Source organism: Littorina saxatilis, linkage group LG16 (assembly GCF_037325665.1).
Source record: "Littorina saxatilis isolate snail1 linkage group LG16, US_GU_Lsax_2.0, whole genome shotgun sequence".
Taxonomy (NCBI): Eukaryota; Metazoa; Mollusca; class Gastropoda; order Littorinimorpha; family Littorinidae; genus Littorina; species Littorina saxatilis.
In genome coordinates this window covers 7,152,095-7,179,594 of record NC_090260.1, presented here as the reverse complement: position 1 = coordinate 7,179,594, position 27,500 = coordinate 7,152,095, and the positions used below count along the sequence as shown (strand labels likewise).

At 44.1% G+C, this 27,500-nt stretch overlaps 2 protein-coding genes across 3 annotated transcripts in view; one reads left to right on the top strand and one right to left on the bottom strand.

Annotated features, from left to right (window-relative positions):
* LOC138950281 (cysteine-rich venom protein Mr30-like) overlaps nt 1–27,500 on the bottom strand; it is a 55,343-nt gene that overhangs the window by 24,907 nt on the left and 2,936 nt on the right. For both annotated transcript variants that reach the window (XM_070322027.1, XM_070322028.1), the window contains exons 2-9: nt 25,748–25,788; nt 24,073–24,243; nt 19,575–19,659; nt 18,491–18,633; nt 16,459–16,553; nt 16,129–16,211; nt 15,388–15,486; nt 14,425–14,520 (exon numbers count right to left, since the gene is read on the bottom strand). In XM_070322027.1, the coding sequence (XP_070178128.1) occupies nt 14,425–14,520; nt 15,388–15,486; nt 16,129–16,211; nt 16,459–16,553; nt 18,491–18,633; nt 19,575–19,659; nt 24,073–24,243; nt 25,748–25,788 (813 nt within the window). The remainder of the gene's footprint in view (nt 1–14,424; nt 14,521–15,387; nt 15,487–16,128; nt 16,212–16,458; nt 16,554–18,490; nt 18,634–19,574; nt 19,660–24,072; nt 24,244–25,747; nt 25,789–27,500) is intronic.
* LOC138951297 (beta-mannanase/endoglucanase A-like) lies at nt 19,892–21,085 on the top strand (the record flags this gene model as incomplete). Its single annotated transcript, XM_070322926.1, is given in 2 exon segments — nt 19,892–20,192; nt 21,015–21,085. Coding segments are annotated over 2 exon segments (372 nt in total), but the record flags the coding sequence as incomplete, so codon positions are not given.

The following is a 27,500-nucleotide window of genomic DNA, read 5'->3' as shown; positions in this document are numbered from 1 at the left end:
TGAGGAATGACCATAACGTTGAAGCAGCGAGTACCCAGAGACTTCTTGATGACTGCTGGTACCCATCGGGGTTGTTTGTCTCGGCGAGGTCCATGGTACAGAGCATACACAGGATCTCCGGCCTTGTACTGTCTGGTTACCTTGACGACAGCTTTCAAGTCTGGAGTCATCTGAGACTTGGATGCCTCCTTGGATTGCTTGCCCTGAGCGATGTGGGCTGGCGAGGGCAGCAGAGTGTCGATCCTTGTCCGTAACTGCCTGGAATTCGGAGAGAAACCACAGGATGTCGGCGTTCTCCGGTACTGCATCAAGAACTCTTGAAGAGCACGCTTCGGTGGCAAAGAAGATTTTCTCAGTGCTTGTTTGAATGTCTGCACCAAACGTTCGGCGGCTCCATTGGTAGCAGGATGATATGGTGCCCCTGTCAGGTGCGTGATCCCCCGTTCCTTGCACCAGCTCTGAAATTCTTCAGAAGTGAAGGTCAGCGCGTTGTCAGTGACCAGCGTGTGAGGCAATCCAAAATGAGCAAAATCTTCTTCCAGCAGGTCTAGAGTGGCTCTAGAGGACGTGGATGACGTAGGATGAATGCATGGATACTTAGAGTAAGCATCCGTGATCACCAGCCAGTCTCTACCCATGAAGTTGATTGCATGGTCCAGGTGTAAGCGGCTCCACGGCTTTTCTGGTAGCATCCATGGGGCCAGGTAGCTCAGTTGGTAGAGCACTGGACTTGTGATCGAAAGGTCGCAGGTTCGAATTCGGGCCGGGGCGGACACGGGTCAACTTTATGTGCAGACCCAGAGACGGAAGCCATGTTCCACCCCCGTGTCATCACAATGGCACGTAAAAGACCTTGGTCATTCTGCCATAAGTGCAGGTGGCTGAATACACCTAAACAGGCAGACACCTGGGTAGCGCGACTCCGTTGCTGCTAGCTTTCCACTGGGAGGAAGCGACCCGAATTTCCCAGCGATGGGACAATAAAGTAATGACAATGAAAGAAAAAAAATGAACTGGAGGCTTGGATGGCTTGTTCTGATGTTCACCGCACGAGTCACATCGTCGAGTAGCCATCTCAATAGCAGCATCAATACCGGGCCAGTAAACAGCAGTTCTTGCCAACTGTTTCATGCGTTCCATGCCGAAGTGTCCGAGATGCAGCAGATCAAGGATCTTGGACTGCAGGCTCTGTGGAATCACCACTCTCGATCCATGGACGAGGCATCCGTGGCAGATACTGAGAGAGTCCGACAACTTCCGGAACTTGTTGACATTTTCATTGATCTCAGCGTTCTTTGGTGGCCAGCCTTCACGGACGTAGCGCATCACAGTAGATATCACTGGATCTTTTCCTGACTCTTGACGGAGGATATTGGCATCCACAGGCTGGACTTGAAGACTGAGAACCTTGATGGCACACACCATGTCCATGTCTTCACCACTTTCCTCCCTGTCGAAGTCGATGTCATCTCCGTATGGCAAGCAACTAAGGGCATCTGCATTGCCATGATCCGCTGTTTTCCGGTACTCGATGGTGTAGTTGAACTGGTTCAGCCACAGGGCCCACCGAGCTAGTCTGTTAGCTGCGAGCAGTGGAGTCCCTTTCTTCGGTCCGAACAATGATGTCAGCAGCTTATGATCTGTCACCAGTATGAACTGACGTCTGTAGAGATACTGGTAGAACTTCCGCAAGCCAAAGATGATGGCCAGGGCTTCCTTGTGGATTTGGCTGCAGTTCCTTTCTGCAGCCGTGAGAGTCTTGGACACGTTGGCGATTGGGCGCTCGCTTCCATCTGGATAGCGATGAAACAGGACTGCTCCAATTCCAACGTTGGACGCGTCACAAGCTAGTCCCAAAGTCTTGTTTGGATCGAAGTGTACCAGAACTTGATCCGAGGAAAGCACATTTTTCAACTGTTCAAATGCTGCCTGTTCCTCATCTCCCCACTTCCAGGGGTTCGCCTTCTTCGTAAGGCGGTAGAGCGGCTCTGCCATGCTGGCCAGGTAAGGGATGAACTTCCCGTAAAACTGAACTGAGCCCAAGAAAGACTTCAAGCTTGAGACGTCCGTAGGGGCAGGCATTTTCAAAACTGCCTCGACCTTCGATCCTTTGGAGATCCCTTCGGCCGATAAGGTATGTCCAAGGTATTCCACACTGGCTTGTGCGAACTTGCACTTTTCACGACGACATCTGAGTCCTTTGTCGTTCAGACGAGTGAGCAAACGTTCCAGGTTGCTCAGGTGGTCGTTGGCGTCCTTCCCGCTGACGAGTATATCATCTTGGAAGACGGCAACACCAGGTAGATCACAGGTCAGGTTTTCCATGATCTCTTGAAAGTAACCAGGTGCTGACTTTATCCCGAAAGGAAGTCGTTGCTGCAGGAGTACCCCACGGTGAGTGCTGAGGGCTAGCCTGCGTTGACTCTCTGGTGCCAGCTTGATCTGGTTGTAGGCATCAGCAAGATCGATCTTGGTGTATCCGAATCCACCTCCTAGCTTCTGCATCAGTTCCTCTGGGAGTGGCATTGGATGACGGTGATCTTCAAGCTGATCATTGATGCCCACTGAGTAGTCACCACAGATCCGTAGCTTGGGCTTCAGGGTGCCCGAGGTTTGTGCCTTACGAATTGGTACCACTGGCGTTCCGTATTCGTTGAACTGGACTGGCTTCCAGACTCCTTTGGCGATGCCTTCTTCGTAGCCTTTGGCGAAGTCATCACGAAGAGCGAAAGGTACCGGACGTGCCTTGTGAAAAACCGGCTTCGCATCAGACTTGAACTTCACGTCCAGTTCGAAGTCCTTGAGACATCCCAATTCTTGTTTGAAGAGATTTGGGAATTTATCAGACAGTCTGTGACAATCTCGTTGCAGGGCAGCATAAGGCGCGTTGGAGGTCGCTGGATGCGTAGGTTTTGCACCCTCACTCTTTGCGTGACTCTCTATGCTCCTCAGTCCTAGAGCATTGTCCACAGAAATTCCCAGAGTCTGGATTGCGTTGCGTCCTAGCAGATTCAGATGAGGGATCTTGGTGACGATGTACGGAATTGAGCTTTGCTTACCAGTCACTGGATCCTTGGTTTGGCCCATGAAAGTTCCCAGCACGGGCAGGTCGTGCTTGCTGGCAGACTCGTAACGATGTGTGACGTCATCCAGCTTCGGTTTTCCTAGTTGTCTCCAGACCGGAAGAGAAACAAAATTATCCGTAGTTGCGGTGTCCAGTTCCATGGTGAACTGTCGGTCCTGGATTGTTATGGGTACATCCAACCAAGGAGTATCTTGGGGAACTTCACCGAGGATCGCTTTGACAAGCTCTGCTTTCGTGACTCTCTTCACGGAAGCCTGGGAATGTCGTTCCCGATTCTGATGTTGTTTTTTCTACAGACAGCTTCCAAATGTCCTGTGACGTCAAAGTATCGGCATTTGGCTTCTTTGTAGGGCAGTCTGTTGCTTTGTAATGAATGGCGGTTATGGTGTTTATAGTTGAAGGGATATAACTAGTGCTTTTTTGTAATACAAAGAGGTTGTCAGGAGTTGTTTAACTTTGAGAGTGGAAACTTTTAACAGTTCAGTAAAATTCCATGGTTAGCTACGGACGGTCAAACTGGGTTCGCGGCACGTGAATTTACAACTGTGCGAGTTGTTCACGTTATAATCGCAACCGCCTGATTTTGTGAGTTGTGATTGTAAACTGCCTGACAATTGAAAGTCATTCGACCTGGGCTCTCGGATGAGAAAACCTGCTCTTGGTTTTGATGTCAACTTTGGAAGAAAACATTTGATCTTGATGTCAACCTTGGAACCGGGAAACATTGCCGGGATGACTTGGACTTTTGTATGGGTGCCGCCATATTGGAAGATGAGGTACTTTGCTAGTTTTGTGTGAACTTGAACATTTCTTTTGTATGCGCGGACATGACTTGTGTACTTGAATAATTTCGGAATCGTATACTTTTCTTGTGCTCGGTTGGTGTGTTTTTGAATATTGTTAGTTGTTACAGTAGGGTGTTATATTTTGTAACAGGCCGCCCCAGTCTGACTTGTGCGGGGTGGTGCCAGTGTGGCGAGGGTGCGATGGAGGCCGTAAGGTTGAAGGCTAGCTACATCGTCACCTCTACATAACGTAAAAGTTATGTTTTGTTTATTTGCTTTCTTGTCCTTGTAAATATGTTATGACGTTGACAATGAATGAGTGAGTTTCACAAGGTCGTGGACAATGAATGAATGAGTTTCAAAAGGTCATGAATTGATTATTGTAAGCAAGAAAGTATTTGAGAATTTGAGGAATGAGTTGATATTTGCTATGTCAGAAACAAACCAATTTGTATGTTCTAATTAAACCATTGGCTATTGTTTGGAAAGAATGAGTTGGTGAAAGACTACAAATTCTTCTAATCTTCTCTCTGCTTTCCTAAACTTCTGAGCGGGAGTCAGATGATTGACTGTGTGTGTGCGTGTGCACATATAAAGAATCTGGAAGGAGATTAATAAGGATAACTACGGATCTTCTTTATTTCAAATCTCTTACATTGGCGAGCTTGCGGTTGTATTAATTGGAAAATTGTTGAAGATTAATTTTTTTTTTTTTGGTGCGTTCCCTTGAGTGCAGTTAGGCTTATTTTATATTATTGACTTGTAGTGCTGAAGTGTTGTTTGGTTTTGCGCAGATGCTGATGCATGCAGTCTGGGGGATGGACATCCTTGTCATCTGCCTGTGAAGGGAGTTCCTTGGTCTGTGGACGGATGCATCCTGTGCCTGACTGAACGACATATTTTGGACAGGAGTGAGTCATTTGCTTATCTGACACTCAAGTTAACAGTCTATATATTTTTGAGAATATTTTGTCTCTCTGAGTGTTGGTTCTTGCTTGTGAGTAGGTTATTTTTTCCCCCTACTTTACATGAAGCGCCCTGTAGGTTAGTTTTACCTACAAGTGAATAATACATGACACATCATTTTTCCCTTTTACGTGTACACACTTTGTAAATAGTTGTGGGTCAGCAATGCCTTGATTCATAAGTGTTTGGGAATGGGGGTATGTCTAGTTTCTAGGCCAAGTTTTTGAGCGGAGCCTAGTTTAAAATGTATTGATTATTTCCCCTTGTAGTTCGGTTGATCGGTTTCCTAGACTGTGTCACTTTAGTACTGTACTTGAGAAAGTCAGGTAAATTCTAAAGTTTAGTGGACTATTGTGTTCACGTTAGTCAAAGCTAAGTCTTGGTGTTGCCCTCTAGCATTCTATGTAGTGGATAGTCATAGTTTGCTTAAGTGATAGCGGTTTGTTCACGATGGCATCTCAAGAAGAGGTTCAAGCTTTGATAGCGCAGTTTAAGGTGGAGGGTGAAGCCTTAGGAAAGGATGGTGCATCACTGAACAAGTATGTGGAGGATAGTTTGCGTGAGGAAAGAGCAGCAAGAAGAGAAGCTTTGTTGAAAAGAGAAAATGATATTGCTCTTCAAGAAAAAGAACTCGCTGCTGCACGTGAGCTTAAAGAGAGAGAGTTAGCTGAACAAGCTAAGATTGAAAATCTTCGTCAAGAAAAAGAACTCGCTGCTGCACGTGAGCTTAAAGAGAGAGAGTTAGCTGAACAAGCTAAAATTGAAAATCGTCGTCTCGATATTGAAGAAGAAAAGGCGAACAGGGAGGCAAAGTTGCGAGCAGACGAGTTGGTTGAAAAAGCAAGCAAGAATAAATTGGCCAATCGTCCCAAGATTCCCTATTTTGATGATAAATCAGATGACATTGAGAGTTATCTGTATCGCTTCGATAAGCACGCAGCTAGCTTGAAGTGGTCAAAGGATGAGAAGGCTTTGATTTTGCCTACTCTACTCAGAGGTCGTGCTCTGAATTATTTTCAAGAGTTACCAGTAGAAGATACTAATGACTATGCCAAACTGTCAGCGCATTTGTTGAAGAGATTCAAATGTACTGAAGGTTTCAGAACGCAGTTTCGCTCATGCAAACCTGAATCTGGTGAAACCATGCATGTCTTTTTCTCCCGCATGAGAAGATATTTTACTAGATGGACAGATATGGCTGGAGTTGGCACAGATTTCGCTTTGCTCTGTGACTTGGTGCTCAGAGAGCAGATTCTGTCTAGTTGTGCGTCGTCTCTGGTTACTTTTCTGAAAGAAGACAAGCATACTACCGCTCAAACCATGATAGACGCAGCTGAGAGATACAGGGAAGCACATCCTAGTCAAAACCTAGCAGCAAAAGGTTCTAGTGATCCTCTGTTGGCTAATGTCGGTCTTCCAAGTGGGAGAGGAGGTCATTCAGGTGGTCGAGGTGGTCACAGGTTTTCTAAGAAGAATAGTCAGGCTGACACAAACCCACCGACAGAACAAAGCTCTCCTGATAATAAGGGTGGCAGAGGTGCTAGTCAAGCTGGTAGAGGTAGAGGTGGTCAGAACTATCAGAGGAAGTGTTGGTGGTGTCAAGATACTTCGCACAAGTTGGCAGATTGTCCCAAAAAAATGCATACTGCTTCAGTATCCGTTGTCACTGTTGAAGAGTCCAGCTGTAGTGAAGACGAGCAGTCTGTGGCGTCAGTAGGATTTTCAGGTAGTGATGAACTTCCCGAGTCTATTCAGACATGTGAAGGTACCTTAAATGGTAGTGAGGTCACGGTCATGTTGGATAGTGGGTGTTCCACTGTTGGGGTCAGGAAGTCCCTAGTGAGAGATGATCAGTTTACTGGGAAGGTACAGGTGTGTAGACAGTTCAGTGGGGATTTAGTTCGGTTACCCATTGCGATTGTGAGTCTGGATACACCATACTTTTCTGGGAGTGTTGAGGCATGTGTGATCGACAATCCAGTATGTGACGTCATTTTGGGTAGAATACAGGGATGTACATTTGGATGTGTCGAGGTTACTAGCGCAGTCCAGACAAGAGGTCAAAAAGCTAGAGAAGAACGTCCTTTTAGACCGCTGTTGACCGCTAAAGTTCCCCAACTTGATATCAATGCTGAGAAACTGTCCAAAATGCAAAGGGATGACAAAACGTTGCATGACCTGTTCGAGAAAGTTGGCCAAGGAAAATCGGAAGAGTCGTCTGGTTGTGTGGTGTCGTTTGTTGTGAGGGACCAGTTGTTATATCGAAAGTACTACTCCAAGGTCAACGATGAAGTGGTTTGGCAGCTAGTTGTTCCTGAACGCTTGCGCGAGTCTGTTTTGATCACTGCCCATGACGGTTTGTTTGGTGGTCATTTAGGCGCGAACAGTACGTTCAAAAGGGTGTCCGCATTCTTCTTTTGGCCCGGTTATCGGCAGTCGATCAAGGATTACTGCAGATCATGTGATATCTGTCAGAAAACCTTTCCCAAAGGTAGAGTTCCTTCGGCACCTTTGCAACCACTGCCTGTGATAGAAGTCCCATTTTCCCGAGTTTGCATTGATCTGATTGGTCCGATTAAACCAGTGTCAGCTCGTGGTCATCAGTACGCTTTGGTGTTGGTGGATGTTGCGACACGCTATCCGGAAGCAGTACCCTTGAAATCAACGACCACAGAAGCAGTAGCGGAAGCTTTGTTGGGCATTTTCACCCGGACGGGTTTACCAGATGAGGTTCTCTCAGATCTAGGTACACAATTCACATCTGATGTCATGCGAGAGGTGATGAGATTGATATCGGTATCGCAGTTGCACACGACTCCTTATCATCCCCAGACGAATGGTCTCTGTGAAAGGTTCAATGGAACTTTGAAATCCATGGTGAAGAAGTTGATGGCAGATAGACCTAAGGATTGGGATAGATATTTGCCTTTTGCGTTGTTCGCATACAGAGAAATCCCACAGGAGTCTACAGGGTACTCACCTTTTGAACTTCTGTACGGTAGAAACCCAAAAGGACCGTCGGAACTGCTGTATCATGCGTGGACCGATAGCAGTCGGGAGAATCAGCAGGTTCCAGTGTCACAGTATGTGCAGGAGTTGAAAGAGGTCTTGGCTGACAGTGTTAGTAGAGCACAGAAGGCTGTTCAGAATGTATCAAAGAAGAACAGATCATACAGATCTCAGAAGCCAAGAATGATACTCGCTGGAAAGAAAGTCTTAGTCTTACTTCCAACTGAGAAGAACAAAATGATACTACGCTGGCGAGGTCCATTTCAGGTGATCAAAAGACTGAATCAATGTGATTACGTTGTAGAAATTTCACCTGGGGTCGAGAAAGTGTACCATGTCAACTTGCTCAGGGAGTATGTGTCTAGGAATGAAGATGTTGGTCAGAACCCAGTTGTTGCCTCATTGGGAGTGATCAGTGGGTCCAGTGCAGTAGAGGAGGTAGACATTCAGAAAGTCAAACTACAGTCAGTTCCCACAGTTCAGACTGAGAATGTAGATGATGTGGTCTATAGTCCTGACTTGTCTATGCAGGCAAAACAAAAAGTGCAGGCGGTGTTTCAGAAGCATCAGGACAAAATGACGGATTTGCCTGGTACTTGTGACCTAGTGCAGCATGTGGTGAGGATTCCTGAAGGTGCTGTGGTCAATGTGAAACAGTATCCGTTACCATTTGAGTCTCAGAAAGTGGTTGAAGAAGAAGTGAAGAAGATGTTAGATCTAGACGTAATAGAGCCGTCTATTTCTCCGTTCTCGTCTCCTATTGTTCTAGTCAAGAAGAAGGACGGAAGTACTCGTTTTTGCATCGATTTCAGACACCTCAATAAGATTACGGAGTTTGACGCTGAGCCAATACCGGATCCGGAAGTTCTGTTTGCTTCATTGCAGGGCAGGCAGCATTTCACGAAGATTGATCTGGCTAAGGGCTATTGGCAAATTCCGATGGCAGAGTCTGATCGAGCAAAAACGGCTTTTCGTACCCCTCAAGGTCTATATCAGTTCAAGAAGATGCCGTTCGGAATGAGTACAGCACCAAGTACTTTCGCGAGGATGATGAAGATGTTGGATCTGGATAGGTTCAAATCTGTTCATTTCTTTGATGACGTACTTGTAGCCACAGAAGACTGGTGTGAGCATCTAGAGGCACTTGACGGACTGTTGAAAGAACTGGGAAAACATGGGTTGACTGTGAGACCGTCGAAAGTAGAGGCAGGGTTTGACTCTATTGAGTTTTTGGGTCACATAGTTGGGGAGGGTAGCATGCGTCCAGTTCCCTCCAAAGTGTCCAAAATCTTGAATGTCTCTGTCCCAACCACAAAGAAACAAGTCCGGTCATTGGTAGGGCTCATCAGTGTCTATAGGCGCTATGTCCCAAGCTTCGCGTCTATTGTGTCCCCCCTGGTAGAACTCACAAAGAAGAACCAACCAAACAAAGTTCGTTGGTCAAAAGAGTGTCAGATGGCTTTTGACAGGGTCAAAGAAATTTTGTCGTCTGAACCACTGGTGAGATTGCCAGACTTTTCCAGGCCGTTCACAGTGCGGTCGGATGCATCCTCCACGGGGATTGGAGCAGCCCTGATGCAGCCTGATGATGACGACGTCCTTCATCCAGTTCTGTATGCCAGCAGGAAACTGCTGGAAAGAGAAACCAGATACTCTACTGTGGAGAGAGAGTGCCTAGCGTTGGTGTGGGCAGTTGACAAATTCCATCGCTACTTGTTTGGCTCACATTTCTTTGTTGAGACTGATCACAGACCGTTGACGTACTTACGACAGTCCAAAACTGCCAACGGCCGACTGTTGCGATGGGCTCTGTCTCTCCAAGAGTATTCATTCACAGTAGTGCCAATTCCTGGAGTCAGGAATTTTGAAGCTGATGTGTTGTCACGCTTGACGAAGTGAATGGAACATGATGATTGAAAGGACAGTGAAAAGACTTTCTGCAATCAACAAGGACAATACTTTTTGTGCTGTGAGTGTTGATATGCTGTGTATGTATTAAGAACTAATTTAATTTTGTTCTTGTTTTTTTTTTCACATTGTGATTATTTTTTTTAATCTGGCTGGAAAAATTTATTTGAATATTTTTGATGCTAGTACCATTTTGTGTTGTAGTCGAGGTTTACTGTATTGAGTTTAGCGGGGGCTACTCAAACTTTGTTGGCGATCTTTGGTACCAAGAACGTCAATGTTATTGCATTCAGTAATAGGCGAAAATTGCTGAATGTCCATGAGTATAACTATTGTGGATTAACACAGTGGGTGATTATCTACACGGCGGCGTAAGTGTGGTTTATTATGCTTGCCATTGTTGCTCATGTTTAAGGACAGCCTCGTGGCTTTCGTCATTTTTTTGGTGGATGGCACTGTCTTTTGGTTGTAAACTGATTGCACTCTTTGGGAACGGACAGAGTATTTAATAAATGTTTTCCTTATGCTTTGATTATTTATTAATCTATTTATGTATTTTTTTTATGTATTTAAAAAATTTTCTTGTTACTGGAATACTTATACTTGTACAGTTTTTGAAAAAAAAATGTTCATTTTGGGTTCACATTTTTTTTTTTAATCGGGGAAAGGGGTGATGTAATGAATGGCGGTTATGGTGTTTATAGTTGAAGGGATATAACTAGTGCTTTTTTGTAATACAAAGAGGTTGTCAGGAGTTGTTTAACTTTGAGAGTGGAAACTTTTAACAGTTCAGTAAAATTCCATGGTTAGCTACGGACGGTCAAACTGGGTTCGCGGCACGTGAATTTACAACTGTGCGAGTTGTTCACGTTATAATCGCAACCGCCTGATTTTGTGAGTTGTGATTGTAAACTGCCTGACAATTGAAAGTCATTCGACCTGGGCTCTCGGATGAGAAAACCTGCTCTTGGTTTTGATGTCAACTTTGGAAGAAAACATTTGATCTTGATGTCAACCTTGGAACCGGGAAACATTGCCGGGATGACTTGGACTTTTGTATGGGTGCCGCCATATTGGAAGATGAGGTACTTTGCTAGTTTTGTGTGAACTTGAACATTTCTTTTGTATGCGCGGACATGACTTGTGTACTTGAATAATTTCGGAATCGTATACTTTTCTTGTGCTCGGTTGGTGTGTTTTTGAATATTGTTAGTTGTTACAGTAGGGTGTTATATTTTGTAACAGGCCGCCCCAGTCTGACTTGTGCGGGGTGGTGCCAGTGTGGCGAGGGTGCGATGGAGGCCGTAAGGTTGAAGGCTAGCTACATCGTCACCTCTACATAACGTAAAAGTTATGTTTTGTTTATTTGCTTTCTTGTCCTTGTAAATATGTTATGACGTTGACAATGAATGAGTGAGTTTCACAAGGTCGTGGACAATGAATGAATGAGTTTCAAAAGGTCATGAATTGATTATTGTAAGCAAGAAAGTATTTGAGAATTTGAGGAATGAGTTGATATTTGCTATGTCAGAAACAAACCAATTTGTATGTTCTAATTAAACCATTGGCTATTGTTTGGAAAGAATGAGTTGGTGAAAGACTACAAATTCTTCTAATCTTCTCTCTGCTTTCCTAAACTTCTGAGCGGGAGTCAGATGATTGACTGTGTGTGTGCGTGTGCACATATAAAGAATCTGGAAGGAGATTAATAAGGATAACTACGGATCTTCTTTATTTCAAATCTCTTACATGCTTTGTGGGCCTTTCCACATCGGTAGCATTTCCTGTCTGTGGAATTAGACTGCTTGTGGTTCTTTCGTGGACCCGTAGTCTTGTTCTGGTGGACCTTGTTGACTGGCATGGTCTTGGAACCGTAGACAGTTTCCTTGGCAACCTTCGCTGCGTCTTCAGTCTCAATCGCGACTTGGACAGCACGTGCGAAATCCAGCTCTGTGTCCTTGACCTTGAATAGAGCCTTTAAGACAGCCTCATTGTTGACAGAACATATGAATCTCTGTCTCAGAGCTTCGTCTTGTGGGTTTTTGATCGAAGGAAAGTCACAGGTAGCGGCGTCTTGGCGTATGCGCGCTGCTAACTCCTGGAGAGTTTTGCCTGGCTTCCGTTTCATGTCACTCCAGAACTTGAAACGTTCTCGCACTATGAAGAGTTTCGGGTCGAACTGTTCTTTCATGAATTTGACAATTTCGTCCATTGTCAAACTGTTGATGTCCTGGGGCGGGTTTTGCTGAGTAGCCAGATTTGCCAGTTGTTTGTAGATCGTAGCAGTCTGATTCGTCAAGAAAACTTGAGCCTTGCGCTGCTCTGGCACGGAGTTGGCGACCACAAACGTGCAAAATCTTGACCAGTAGTCAGGCCACAGTTCCGATGTTGCATCAAACGCAACAAAAGATGGGATTGCAGCTGCCTGTGTAGTAATGGGAAAACGTAGATTCGAAGCACTCGGATCGTCGTAGCTTTCCTCCCTGGCAGAAGCTGCAGCACCACTGAACACTTTCATCATCATCTCCATCTGGTGCATTTGTTGCTCCATATCTTCCTTGTGCTGGCGTTGCTGTTGCTCCAACTGCTCCCTTAGAAGCGTTATCAGCTGCTCTGTTTCCGTAATTTTGCAGTAATAAGTCACTCCGAATAGACAAGGGAAATAACTGTCAACGACGCCAGTTGTCGTGTTTTTCCTTTCGCCACTCTCAGTCGCAAAGGAGACACAACGAGTAGTGTAGGTTCTGTAGATTTATTAACAGCTGGAACAACGGTGACAATATCTCTCAGCACAGTGTAAGAAAGAACAAGTGCAAGACTGGTAAAGAACAACAATATGTGTGCGCAGCCCTACTTATAGTAAATGGACATACCAGAATATTCGGGAAACATTGACACTAATCTGGTTAGATCTACACAGTTCCGTCTGTCCGATGAGCGTCTACGCTTACGTCATGAGTGACTGCGCACTACATCAAAGTAAGTTCCATAATGTTCTTTATCCTTCCATTCGATTCCAGTGGTATCTAGCGATCTCCACAACAGTAAACTTGTAGAGCTAGTTATTTTTCGATAAACACCCAGCAACCAACAAATAACGAGCCAGCAACAGCCTGAATCCTCGATAGCGCAATGGGTTGAGAAGCTGTTCTGTGTCGGTACTACAGTTTTTGCGACTAAAAAGTTCCGAACGCTCTAATGTACGAAGTATACATCTCTGGAGCAAACAATACAAACATACCGCATTTAAATTAACAACTACAGGCTTGAACACATGAATCTCCATATAAAATCCATGAGTTCGGTTGTTTTCTGAATCTAGATCTGCCGTGCACAGACGTTCAACACAAGCAAATTCCCAAGGCAAGTAACTCTCATACTTTGTCTACCGACAAGAGTAGTTCCCCTTTCAAATTTCTTTTCACTCAGTTTCTTCGACAACAGACTGCAATCCGACGGTCAGTTTTCAACAATATTTCATTTTATAAACAGATCACACGCAACCAAATGCACACATCTCATCAATTTAAAGGACATAAAGCGGTTTCATACACTATTTTCCCCAGAAATCTGAACTTCATACAGTTTTTAGCGTTGGAACACGTGTGCAAAAGTTCGTCTGCTAGTCCCATTTGACGAAAGAACATTATCCTAAGCGATACCAAAACATGAACAGAACACACAATATCTGCCTTTACCGCCACAGTAGAATAACAACATATCTGTTTACTTGATTTTGGTCCAAAACAGGGAAACTGACAAGAAGTGTTAACAGAATGGAATGATTTGCACGGAACTATACAACCGCGCATTGATCGATCGCCTTGCGCAGGTTGACTGGTTGAGTGAATAAAATTCGATCAAACTTTCGCACAAAAACTCCTGTTTTCTTTGAATAACTGAAGAAAGGAGGAATAAAGAAACCATTATTTTTAATAATCACTGAGACGAGGCATGTAACCTCTTCGTAGAATCCAACAGACAGCCACTGAGGCCCGTACTTAACTGACGTCACAGATCGTCATCAATGCCTGGGGTACAGCTACACTCAATACATTTACCACACAGAATGTCACACACGACTGAAGGACAGCTGCACTCAGTACATTTACCACACAGAATGTCACACATGACTGAAGGACAGCTGCACTCAGTACATTTACTACACAGAATGTCACAAATGACTGAAGGACAGACGCACTCAGTACATTTACCACACATAATGCACATAGGACTGAAGTACAGACGCACTCAGTACATTTACCACACAGAATGTCACACATGACTGAAGGACAGACGCACTCAGTACATTTATCACACAGAATGCACATATGACTGAAGGACAGACGCACTTGGTACAACTACAACACGGATCGCCTGTGAAGCATGGGTTACACGATGATACGTTCAGTACACCTACCACGCAGACGGTGACTAGAGTCTAGAGGACAAATGTACTAAGTAAAACTACCAAAGATTGCTGCTAAAACCTGGGGTACATATGCACTGAGTACACTTACAACACAGATCGCGGTTAAGATTAGGGTACAGACGCACTTAGTACACTTACCGCACAGATCTCCGGTAGAGCCTGGAGTACATATGCACTTAGTACACCTACAACACCACTCACGGTATAGATTAGGGTACACATGCACTTAGTACACTTACCGCACAGATCGCCGGTGAAGCCTGGGGTGCAGTCGCACTTGCAGGTGCCTGGGTTGACCGTGCCGTGATTCTGACACACAACACCCGGGCAGCGCTCTGCAACAACACACACTGGTCTCCATCGCAACATCACACAGGTGACCATAGCAACAACACACACTGGTCTCCATAGCAACAACACACACTGGTCTCCATAGCAACAACACACACTGGTTTCTATAGCAACAACACACAGGTTTGTAGCACGTCTACTTATTGATGTTCTTAAACGTATGTCATATGTTGTCTTATGTGTTCAATCTTATGTGTTCAGTCTTATGTGTTCAGTCTTATGTGTTCAGTCTTATGTGTTCAGTCTTATATCTCTTGTCGTATGTGTTCAGTCTTATGTCTCTTGCCTTATGTGTTCAGTCTTATGTGTTCAGTCTTATAATTATCTCTTGCCTTATGTGTTCAGTCTTATGTGTTCAGTCTTATAATTATCTCTTGTCTTATGTGTTCAGTCTTATGTCTCTTGTCTTATGTGTTCAGTCTTATGTGTTCAGTCGTATGTCTCTTGTCTTATATCTACAAGGTCTCCAGTGTGTGTTTCGTCTCTTGTTTGATGTCTAAAGTCTGATGTTTGCATTGATATGTCTGATGTGTGTGTGTGATACATTGGTATGTCAGATGCCTGTGTGTGATACATTGGTACGCAGTGATACGTTGATATGTCTGATGTCTGTGTGTGATACGTTGATATGTCTGATGTCTGTGTGTGATACGTTGATATGTCTGATGTCTGTGTGTGATACGTTGATATGTCTGATGTCTGTGTGTGATACGTTGATATGTCTGATGTCTGTGTGTGATACGTTGATATGTCTGATGTCTGTGTATGATACGTTGATATGTCTGATGTCTGTGTGTGATACGTTGATAAATTTATGTCTGATGTCTGTGTGTGATACAACGTCAACTCACCCGTGGTGCAGTCTCGTCCCTTCCACAGGGGCTTGCACTCACACCCACAGGTGCTCACGTTCAGTTTCCCACCGTTAGCACAGGCCAGCCCGCCACAGTCTGCACATCATCATCATCATCATCATCATCATCATCATCATCATCATCATCATCATCATCATCATCATCATCATCATCATCATCATCATCGTCATCGTCATCGTCGTCATCTTCATCATCATCATCATCATCATCATCATCATCGTCGTCATCATCATCATCATCATCATCATCATCATCATCATCATCATCATCATCATCATCATCATCATCATCATCATCATCATCATCATCATCATCATCATCATCATCATCATCATCGTCATCATTGTCATCATTGTCATCATCGACGTCGTCGGTGTTGTCGTCAACGTCGTCGTAGATGCATTTATAGCATTTCACGCCAGAGAAAATAATGAAACAGAAGAAGAGTTATTGTTTTCAAGGACGGACACAATAATAAAACAGAAATTTAATGACAAAATAAGTAGAGGAAGAGTCATAGCAACTTACGACAGGGACAAAATAAGTAAAGGAAGAGTCATAGCAACTTACGACAGGAAAAAATAATGAAACAGAAGGAGAGTTATTGCATTTTACGACAGACAAAGCATAAAACGGAAGAAGAGTTGAGGCATTTTACGACTGCAATTTACGACAGACAAAATAAAGAAACGATTGACAAAATGACGAAGACTTTACCACACAGTTTTCCCGACGCGTCACAGTGATCCGGGCACTTGCTGCACGGGGCGCCCTGCTCGTAGGGATCCCCCCTACCCACCCTGCAACACCATGGACAACAACATCAACATGGCTAGCAACGAGAAGAAGAAGAAGAAGAAGAAGAAGAAGAATAACAACAACAACAACAACAACAACAACAACAACAACAACAACAACAACAACAACAACAACAACACAACAACAACAAAAGCAAAACCAACAAAACCAACAACAACAACAGCAACAACAACAACAACAACAACAACAACAACAACAACAACAACAACAACAACAACAACGCCTCACCCCGGGAAGTAGTTGCACATTAGGTACGTTCGGTACTTGGAATTGTCGCAGCGTCCCACACCGCACCCCACGCGAGACGAAGAGTGCCAGATCTCCTGTAAATAACACGCACTTCATATGACGTCATACTAGCACCCCACGCGAGACAAAGAGTGACAAATCTCCTGTAAATAACACGCACTTCATATGACGTCATTCTAGCACCCACACGCGAGACAAAGAGTGACAGATCTCCTGTAAATAACACGCACTTCATATGACGTCATTCTAGCACCCACACGCGAGACAAAGAGTGACAGATCTCCTGTAAATAACACGCACTTCATATGACGTCATACTAGCACCCACACGCGAGACGAAGAGTGCCATATCTCATGTAAATAACACGCACTTCATATGACGTCATTCTAGCACCCACACGCGAGACAAAGAGTGACAGATCTCCTGTAAATAACACGCACTTCATATGACGTCATACTAGCACCCACACGCGAGACGAAGAGTGCCAGATCTCCTGCACTTATGGCAGAATGACCGAGGTCTTTTACTTGCCACTGTGGTTACACGGGGGTGGGAGATGTATACCGTCTCTGGGTCTGCACATAAAGTTGACCCGTGTCCGTCCCGGCCCGGGTTCGAACCAGCGGCTTTTCGATCACAAGTCCGGTGTTCTACCCCCTGAGCTACTCGGTCCGGTGTTCTACCCCCTAAGCTACTCGGGCCCACCTCTTTAGAGAGCCCCTCAACTGCCATTTATACTTTCCCCAAAATGTGACATTTGACACAAATTGCCGCAATCGATGTTGATGTCGACTGCTAGATCCCTCTCAGATTAATGGATTTCTAACTCTGTGCTAAATGTGCTATTTTAGCCACCCCCCCCCCCCCCCCCAAGCTACACAGTGCAGCCTCCCTTTTAAGACCGAAATATATGTGAGAAATTCAGGTCTTAAAAAGACGGGAGGTGTCTTAGCAGGGAGGTGTCTTAGCAGGGAGGTGTCTTAGCAGGGAGGTGTCTTAGCAGGGAGGTGTCTTAGCAGGGAGGTGTCTTAGCAGGGAGGTATCTTAGCAGGGAGGTGTCTTAGCAGGGAGGTATCTTAGCAGGGAGGTGTCTTAGCAGGGAAGTGTCTTATGTTAGCAGGGAGGTGTCTTAGCAGGGAGGTGTCTTAGCAGGGAGGTGTCTTAGCAGGGAGGTGTCTTAGCAGGGAGGTGTCTTAGCAGGGAGGTATCTTAGCAGGGAGGTGTCTTAGCAGGGAGGTGTCTTAGCAGGGAAGTGTCTTATGTTAGCAGGGAGGTGTCTTAGCAGGGAGGTGTCTTAGCAGGGAGGTGTCTTAGCAGGGAGGTATCTTAGCAGGGAGGTGTCTTAGCAGGGAGGTATCTTAGCAGGGAGGTGTCTTAGCAGGGAAGTGTCTTATGTTAGCAGGGAGGTGTCTTAGCAGGGAGGTGTCTTAGCAGGGAGGTGTCTTAGCAGGGAGGTATCTTAGCAGGGAGGTGTCTTAGCAGGGAAGTGTCTTATGTTAGCAGGGAGGTGTCTTAGCAGGGAGGTGTCTTAGCAGGGAGGTGTCTTAGCAGGGAGGTGTCTTAGCAGGGAGGTGTCTTAGCAGGGAGGTGTCTTAGCAGGGAGGTGCATTTACCCAGATAGTTAACTTGTGAACAGAATATCTGAGAAAACAAGGTCTTGTTTCTTTGTTTGCTTAACGCCCAGCCGACCACGAAGGGCCATATCAGGGCGGTAAACAAGGTCTTCAGGCCAAACAAAAATATATGTTGGTTTAGGGTAACGTGACCAAATAAGATAGGGTGGGTAAAGTCGGCTTTTTTTAAAATTTAATCTTTTATTTTTAATACATTTAGTCGATTTTAAAGGAGGTTACTTCCCTTAGTCTCGGTATGTTTGCCAAAAGTTTTTGTCTTTTTTGAGAAATGAAAAAAGGTTTTAGGGTCCGCGGGAAAAAGTAGGGTAGGTCGGGTTACTCCAAACCAACAATCGTTGTTCGGCCTAAAATGAAAGTTTGACGGAGTGCGGAGTGACCTGAATGTAGTGTCCAGTTGACTTCGTCCAGGTGCCGAAGGTCCAGTCCTTGACCTCACTGAACCAGCCGTTAATCGCGTGCACCACTGACCTGTACCCGCCGCCCGCGTTCTGACCAACCCACGAGCCATAGGCTTTCAGTTCTGTAACACACACAGTAACTATAGACTTTCAGTACTGTAACACACACAGTAACCATTGGCTTTCAGTTCTGTAACACACACAGTAACTATAGGCTGTCAGTTCTGTAACACACACAGTAACTATAGGCTTTCAGTTCTGTAACACACACAGTAACTATAGGTGTCAGTTCTGTAACACACACAGTAACTATAGGCTGTCAGTTTTGTAACACACACAGTAACTATAGGCTTTCAGTTCTGTAACACACACAGTAACTATAGGCTTTCAGTTCTGTAACACACACAGTAACTATAGGCTTTCAGTTCTGTAACACACACAGTAACTATAGGCTTTCAGTTCTGTAATACACACAGTAACTATAGGCTTTTAGTTCTGTGACACACACAGTAACTATAGGCTTTCAGTTCTGTAACACACACAGTAACTATAGGCTTTTAGTTCTGTGACACACACCGTAACTATAGGCTTTCAGTTCTGTAACACACACAGTAACTATAGGCTTTCAGTTCTGTGACACACACAGTAACTATAGGCTGTCAGTTCTGTAACACACACAGTAACTATATGCTGTCAGTTCTGTGACACACACAGTAACTGTAACCGTGTGCCGAAACACTACAATCATCTCGGGAAGCGAAGTGCAATCAAACAGGTTTGAAAATGTTAGGGCTAATTTCTTAGCCCTATAAAAACTGTTATGCAAACCCGAAGGTTTCCATGAACATACTGACAATCGGAAACCACCAGACCCCATCACAAACAGAATTCCACAAACCACGGGTGTTGACTTAAAGGCCAACAACTCGGGTGCAGAGTCTGCTGTGAAAGGAGCGGTAGCCTCCCCTGTCACATAACTATAGGCTTTCAGTTCTGTGACACACACAGTAACTATAGGCTTTTAGTTCTGTAACAGACTCAAGACATTCAGGCTGCCGTATACCTGGTACCGAGCGGTTTTTGTCATGATCAACGACGCACTGCATGGCCCACTTGGCCGCCACCTTGGCCAGGTCGTCGTCCCACACCTGCACAAGCAAGGTAACAGTCAGTCCACATCCACACTGAACATCAAACACAGTACGAACAGTCAGTCCATATCCACACTGAACATCAAACACAGTACGAACAGTCAGTCCACATCCACACTGAACATCAAACACAGTACGAACAGTCAGTCCACATCCACACTGAACATCAAACACAGTACGAACAGTCAGTCCATATCCACACTGAACATCAAACACAGTACGAACAGTTAGTCCACATCCACACTGAACATCAAACACAGTACGAACAGTTAGTCCACATCCACACTGAACATCAAACACAGTACGAACAGTCAGTCCACATCCACACTGAACATCAAACACAGTACGAACAGTCAGTCCATATCCACACTGAACATCAAACACAGTACGAACAGTTAGTCCACATCCACACTGAACATCAAACACAGTACGAACAGTTAGTCCATATCCACACTGAACATCAAACACAGTACGAACAGTCAGTCCATATCCACACTGAACATCAAACACAGTACGAACAGTCAGTCCACATCCACACTGAACATCAAACACAGTACGAACAGTCAGTCCATATCCACACTGAACATCAAACACAGTACGAACAGTCAGTCCATATCCACACTGAACATCAAACACAGTACGAACAGTTAGTCCATATCCACACTGAACATCAAACACAGTACGAACAGTCAGTCCACATCCACAATGAACATCAAACACAGTACGAACAGTCAGTCCATATCCACACTGAACATCAAACACAGTACGAACAGTCAGTCCACATCCACACTGAACATCAAACACAGTACGAACAGTTAGTCCATATCCACACTGAACATCAAACACAGTACGAACAGTCAGTCCACATCCACATTGAATATCAAACACAGTACGAACAGTCAGTCCACATCCACACTGAACATCAAACACAGTACGAACAGTTAGTCCACATCCACATTGAACATAAAACACAGTACGAACAGTCAGTCCACATCCACACTGAACATCAAACACAGTACGAACAGTCAGTCCACATCCACATTGAACATCAAACACAGTACGAACAGTCAGTCCACATCCACATTGAACATCAAACACAGTACGAACAGTCAGTCCATATCCACACTGAACATCAAACACAGTACGAACAGTTAGTCCATATCCACACTGAACATAAAACACAGTACGAACAGTCAGTCCACATCCACACTGAACATCAAACACAGTACGAACAGTCAGTCCATATCCACACTGAACATCAAACACAGTACGAACAGTCAGTCCACATCCACACTGAACATCAAACACAGTACGAACAGTTAGTCCATATCCACACTGAACATCAAACACAGTACGAACAGTCAGTCCACATCCACATTGAATATCAAACACAGTACGAACAGTCAGTCCACATCCACACTGAACATCAAACACAGTACGAACAGTTAGTCCACATCCACATTGAACATAAAACACAGTACGAACAGTCAGTCCACATCCACACTGAACATCAAACACAGTACGAACAGTCAGTCCACATCCACATTGAACATCAAACACAGTACGAACAGTTAGTGCCCATCCACATTGAACATCAAACACAGTACGAACAGTTAGTACCCATCCACATTGAACATCAAACACAGTACGAACAGTCAGTCCACATCCACACTGAACATCAAACACAGTACGAACAGTCAGTCCACATCCACATTGAACATCAAACACAGTACGAACAGTCATTCCACATCCACACTGAACATCAAACACAGTACGAACAGTCAGTCCACATCCACACTGAACATCAAACACAGTACGAACAGTCAGTCCACATCCACATTGAACATCAAACACAGTACGAACAGTCAGTCCACATCCACATTGAACATCAAACACAGTACGAACAGTTAGTCCATATCCACACTGAACATCAAACACAGTACGAACAGTCAGTCCACATCCACATTGAACATCAAACACAGTACGAACAGTTAGTCCACATCCACACTGAACATCAAACACAGTACGAACAGTCAGTCCACATCCACACTGAACATCAAACACAGTACGAACAGTTAGTCCATATCCACACTGAACATCAAACACAGTACGAACAGTCAGTCCATATCCACACTGAACATCAAACACAGTACGAACAGTCAGTCCACATCCACATTGAACATCAAACACAGTACGAACAGTCAGTCCATATCCACACTGAACATCAAACACAGTACGAACAGTTAGTCCATATCCACACTGAACATCAAACACAGTACGAACAGTTAGTCCATATCCACACTGAACATCAAACACAGTACGAACAGTCAGTCCACATCCACATTGAACATCAAACACAGTACGAACAGTCAGTCCATATCCACACTGAACATAAAACACAGTACGAACAGTTAGTCCATATCCACACTGAACATCAAACACAGTACGAACAGTCAGTCCATATCCACACTGAACATCAAACACAGTACGAACAGTCAGTCCACATCCACATTGAACATCAAACACAGTACGAACAGTCAGTCCATATCCACACTGAACATAAAACACAGTACGAACAGTTAGTCCATATCCACACTGAACATCAAACACAGTACGAACAGTTAGTCCATATCCACACTGAACATCAAACACAGTACGAACAGTCAGTCCACATCCACATTGAACATCAAACACAGTACGAACAGTCAGTCCATATCCACACTGAACATAAAACACAGTACGAACAGTTAGTCCACATCCACACTGAACATCAAACACAGTACGAACAGTCAGTCCATATCCACACTGAACATCAAACACAGTACGAACAGTCAGTCCATATCCACACTGAACATCAAACACAGTACGAACAGTCAGTCCACATCCACATTGAACATCAAACACAGTACGAACAGTCTGTCCACATCCACATTGAACATCAAACACCGTACGAACAGTTAGTCCATATCCACACTGAACATCAAACACAGTAGAAACAGTCAGTCCATATCCACACTGAACATCAAACACAGTACGAACAGTCAGTCCATATCCACATTGAACATCAAACACAGTACGAACAGTCAGTCCACATCCACATTGAACATCAAACACAGTACGAACAGTCAGTCCATATCCACACTGAACATCAAACACAGTACGAACAGTCAGTCCATATCCACATTGAACATCAAACACAGTACGAACAGTCAGTCCACATCCACACTGAACATCAAACACAGTACGAACAGTCAGTCCACATCCACACTGAACATCAAACACAGTACGAACAGTTAGTCCATATCCACACTGAACATCAAACACAGTACGAACAGTCAGTCCACATCCACACTGAACATCAAACACAGTACGAACAGTCAGTTCACATCCACACTGAACATCAAACACAGTACGAACAGTTAGTCCACATCCACACTGAACATCAAACACAGTACGAACAGTCAGTCCATATCCACATTGAACATCAAACACAGTACGAACAGTCAGTCCACATCCACACTGAACATCAAACACAGTACGAACAGTCAGTCCATATCCACATTGAACATCAAACACAGTACGAACAGTCAGTCCACATCCACATTGAACATCAAACACAGTACGAACAGTCAGTCCATATCCACACTGAACATCAAACACAGTACGAACAGTCAGTCCATATCCACATTGAACATCAAACACAGTACGAACAGTTAGTCCACATCCACATTGAACATCAAACACAGTACGAACAGTCAGTCCATATCCACACTGAACATCAAACACAGTACGAACAGTCAGTCCACATCCACACTGAACATCACACAGCACGTTCAACGTGTCCCCCGGGGAGTTTCTCCCTGACAGTTTTGTCTGTATCGACCTGTGCCTTCGGACTCGTGCGATACACATGATGGAGAATGCGATATGCTCGCCTCGTGCCCACACATAATGGAGAATGCAATATGCTCGCCTCGTGCCCACACATAATGGAGAATGCGATATGCTCGCCTCGTGCCCACACAACAGGGGGTATGTCAATCAATCACCTTACAGTTCCAGCCCGCGACATACCATTTTCTGTTGTCAACAACCCATCGTACATGGTACAGTTCCAGCCAGCGACATACCATTTTCTGTTGTCAACAACCTATCGTACATCGAACAGTTCCAGCCAGCGACATACCATTTTCTGTTGTCAACAACCTATCGTATATCAAACAGTTCCAGCCAGCGACATACCATTTTCTGTTGTCAACAACCTATCGTACATGGTACAGTTCCAGCCAGCGACATACCATTTTCTGATGTCAACAACCTATCGTACATCGTATAGTTCCAGCCAGCGACATACCATTTTCTGTTGTCAACAACCTATCGTACATCGTACAGTTCCAGCCAGCGACATACCATTTTCTGCATGTTGGCGGCAGTGGGCGTGACGTTCGCTCTGATGTCATTGTGACGTGTCACCGCGGCGTCCTTGTCGGCTTGGGTCAGGGTGACCTGCACGGCGTCAGGGTGGTCCGTCAGACACATGGTGTGGATGTTTACGGTGTGACCCTCGTACTCTGAAGTGCACTGACAACAACAATAAAATGTTATGTTTACGGTGTGACCCTCGTACTCTGAAGTGCACTGACAACAACAATAAGATGTTATGTTTACGGTGTGACCCTCGTACTCTAAAGTGCACTGACAACAACAATAAGATGTTATGTTTACGGTGTGACCCTCGTACTCTGAAGTGCACTGACAACAACAATAAGATGTTATGTTTACGGTGTAACCCTCGTACTCTGAAGTGCACTGACAACAACAATAAAATGTTATGTTTACGGTGTGACCCTCGTACTCTGAATTGCACTGACAACAACAATAAGATGTTATGTTTACGGTGCGACCCTCGTACTCTGAAGTGCACTGACAACAACAATAAGATGTTATGTTTACGGCGTGACCCTCGTACTCTGAAGTGCACTGACAACAACAATAAGATGTTATGTTTACGGCGTGACCCTCGTACTCTAAAGTGCACTGACAACAACAATAAGATGTTATGTTTACGGTGTGACCCTCGTACTCTAAAGTGCACTGACAACAACAATAAGATGTTATGTTTACGGCGTGACCCTCGTACTCTAAAGTGCAACATTTTAAACGCGTGAAGTGATATAAAAACATTCAGTCAGCCTGACGGCCTGAAACTATAAAATCAAAACTGAAAGCCAGTCATTATTGAGATGTCGTAAGGCATGGCGAGCCAAAACCCGAAGACCGAGACTGGTCGCGCTGGTTTCTGTGAACCATACCGTAGGACTTAACAACCAATTATCAGACTGAACATGACATATCTTAAATATATTTGGATCCAGCAACTGATAAGGAATACAATAACATCTTTTTGAATTTGCTTCTGAAATGTAATTTGAAATTTGATTTCTTTGGAAAATGTAACCAATTCATGTGTAAGCTTCCTAACTGATATGCAATCGCATAGCATGACAGAGTCAAGACTGCTTGACCAAAATGTCAATCAATATTGTTGATCAGTGTTGGTGTCACAGTAATACCTCAACTTCATTTAAACGTCACACTACGTCATCAAAGAAATGTATCACAAATGAGTGAAAAGATGTGGGGGTACCCTCTGAAAAAATTGATATCTGTCGAGTCGAGTTCTGATATTCGCTCCACACACACACACACACACACACACACAAACACACACACACACACACACACACTCACACACACACGCACACACACACACACACACACACACGCATGCATGTACGCTCGCACGCACGCACATACACACACAAACACACACACACACACACACACACACAAAACACACACACATACAGTGACACACACACACACTCACACACACACACCCACACACACACACACACACACACACACACACAAAACACACACACACACACAGTGGCACATACACACACACACACACACACACACTCACACACACACACACACACACAAACACACACACGCTGGTTTACACGCAAACAATGTATCGTTCACACGTAGCACAGAGCACTGCAACACAACAACTCACCGTATCCGGCTTAGCCGAGTCTATCACCGCCCTGCCGCCAACTGGAGACAGCAATTAAAAATCAGCAGCATCAAGTTTGGGTCACTCTGTTCTGTGTGAAACACCTTCCTTATTTCTGTTTTTCAAGCAATATAAATCATGCCAAAGATCCGTTTTATTTGCTTAAAATCACATACCGACCCCTAACAAAAATCAAGCAATATAAATCATGCCAAAGATCCGTTTTATTTCCTTAGAATCACATACCGACCCCTAAAAAAAATCAAGTAATATAAATCATGCCAAAGATCCGTTTTTATATTTAGTCAAGTTTTGACTAAATATTTTAACGTAGAGGGGGGAATCGAGACGAGGGTCGTGGTGTATGTGCGTGTGTCTGTGTGTGTGTGTGTGTGTGTGTGTGTGTGTGTGTGTGTGTGTGTGTGTGTGTGTGTGTAGAGCGATTCAGACTAAACTACTGGACCGATCTTTATGAAATTTGACATGAGAGTTCCTGGGTATGAAATCCCTGAACGTTTTTTTCATTTTTTTGATAAATGTCTTTGATGACGTCATATCCGGCTTTTCGTGAAAGTTGAGGCGGCACTGTCACGCCCTCATTTTTCAACCAAATTGGTTGAAATTTTGGTCAAGTAATCTTCGACAAAGCCCGGACTTCGGTATTGCATTTCAGCTTGGTGGCTTAAAAATTAATTAATGACTTTGGTCATTAAAAATCTGAAAATTGTAAAAAAAAATAAACATTTATAAAACGATCCAAATTTACGTTCATCTTATTCTCCATCATTTTCTGATTCCAAAAACATATAAATATGTTATATTTGGATTAAAAACAAGCTCTGAAAATTAAATATATAAAAATTATTATCAAAATTAAATTGTCGAAATCAATTTAAAAACACTTTCATCTTATTCCTTGTCGGTTCCTGATTCCAAAAACATATAGATATGATATGTTTGGATTAAAAACACGCTCAGAAAGTTAAAACAAAGAGAGGTACAGAAAAGGGTGCTATCCTTCTTAGCGCAACTACTACCCCGCTCTTCTTGTCAATTTCACTGCCTTTGCCATGAGCGGTGGACTGACGATGCTACGAGTATACGGTCTTGCTGAAAAATGGCATTGCGTTCAGTTTCATTCTGTGAGTTCGACAGCTACTTGACTAAATGTTGTATTTTCGCCTTACGCGACTTGTATTTCCTTATAATCACATACCGACTTCTAACAACAATCAGGTAATATAAATCATGCCAAAGATCCGTTTTATTTCCTTAAAATCACATACCGACCCCTAACAATAATCAGGTAATATAAATCATGCCAAAGATCCGTTTTTATATTTAGTCAAGTTTTGACTAAATATTTTAACATCGAGGGGGAATCGAAACGAGGGTCGTGGTGTATGTGCGTGTGTCTGTGTGTCTGTGTGTGTGTGTGTGTGTGTGTGTAGAGCGATTCAGACTAAACTACTGGACCGATCTTTATGAAATTTGACATGAGAGTTCCTGGGTATGAAATCCCCGAACGTTTTTTTCATTTTTTTGATAAATGTCTTTGATGACGTCATATCCGGCTTTTCGTGAAAGTTGAGGCGGCACTGTCACGCCCTCATTTTTCAACCAAATTGGTTGAAATTTTGGTCAAGTAATCTTCGACAAAGCCCGGATTTCGGTATTGCATTTCAGCTTGGTGGCTTAAAAATTAATTAATGACTTTGGTCATTAAAAATCTGAAAATTGTAAAAAAAAAATT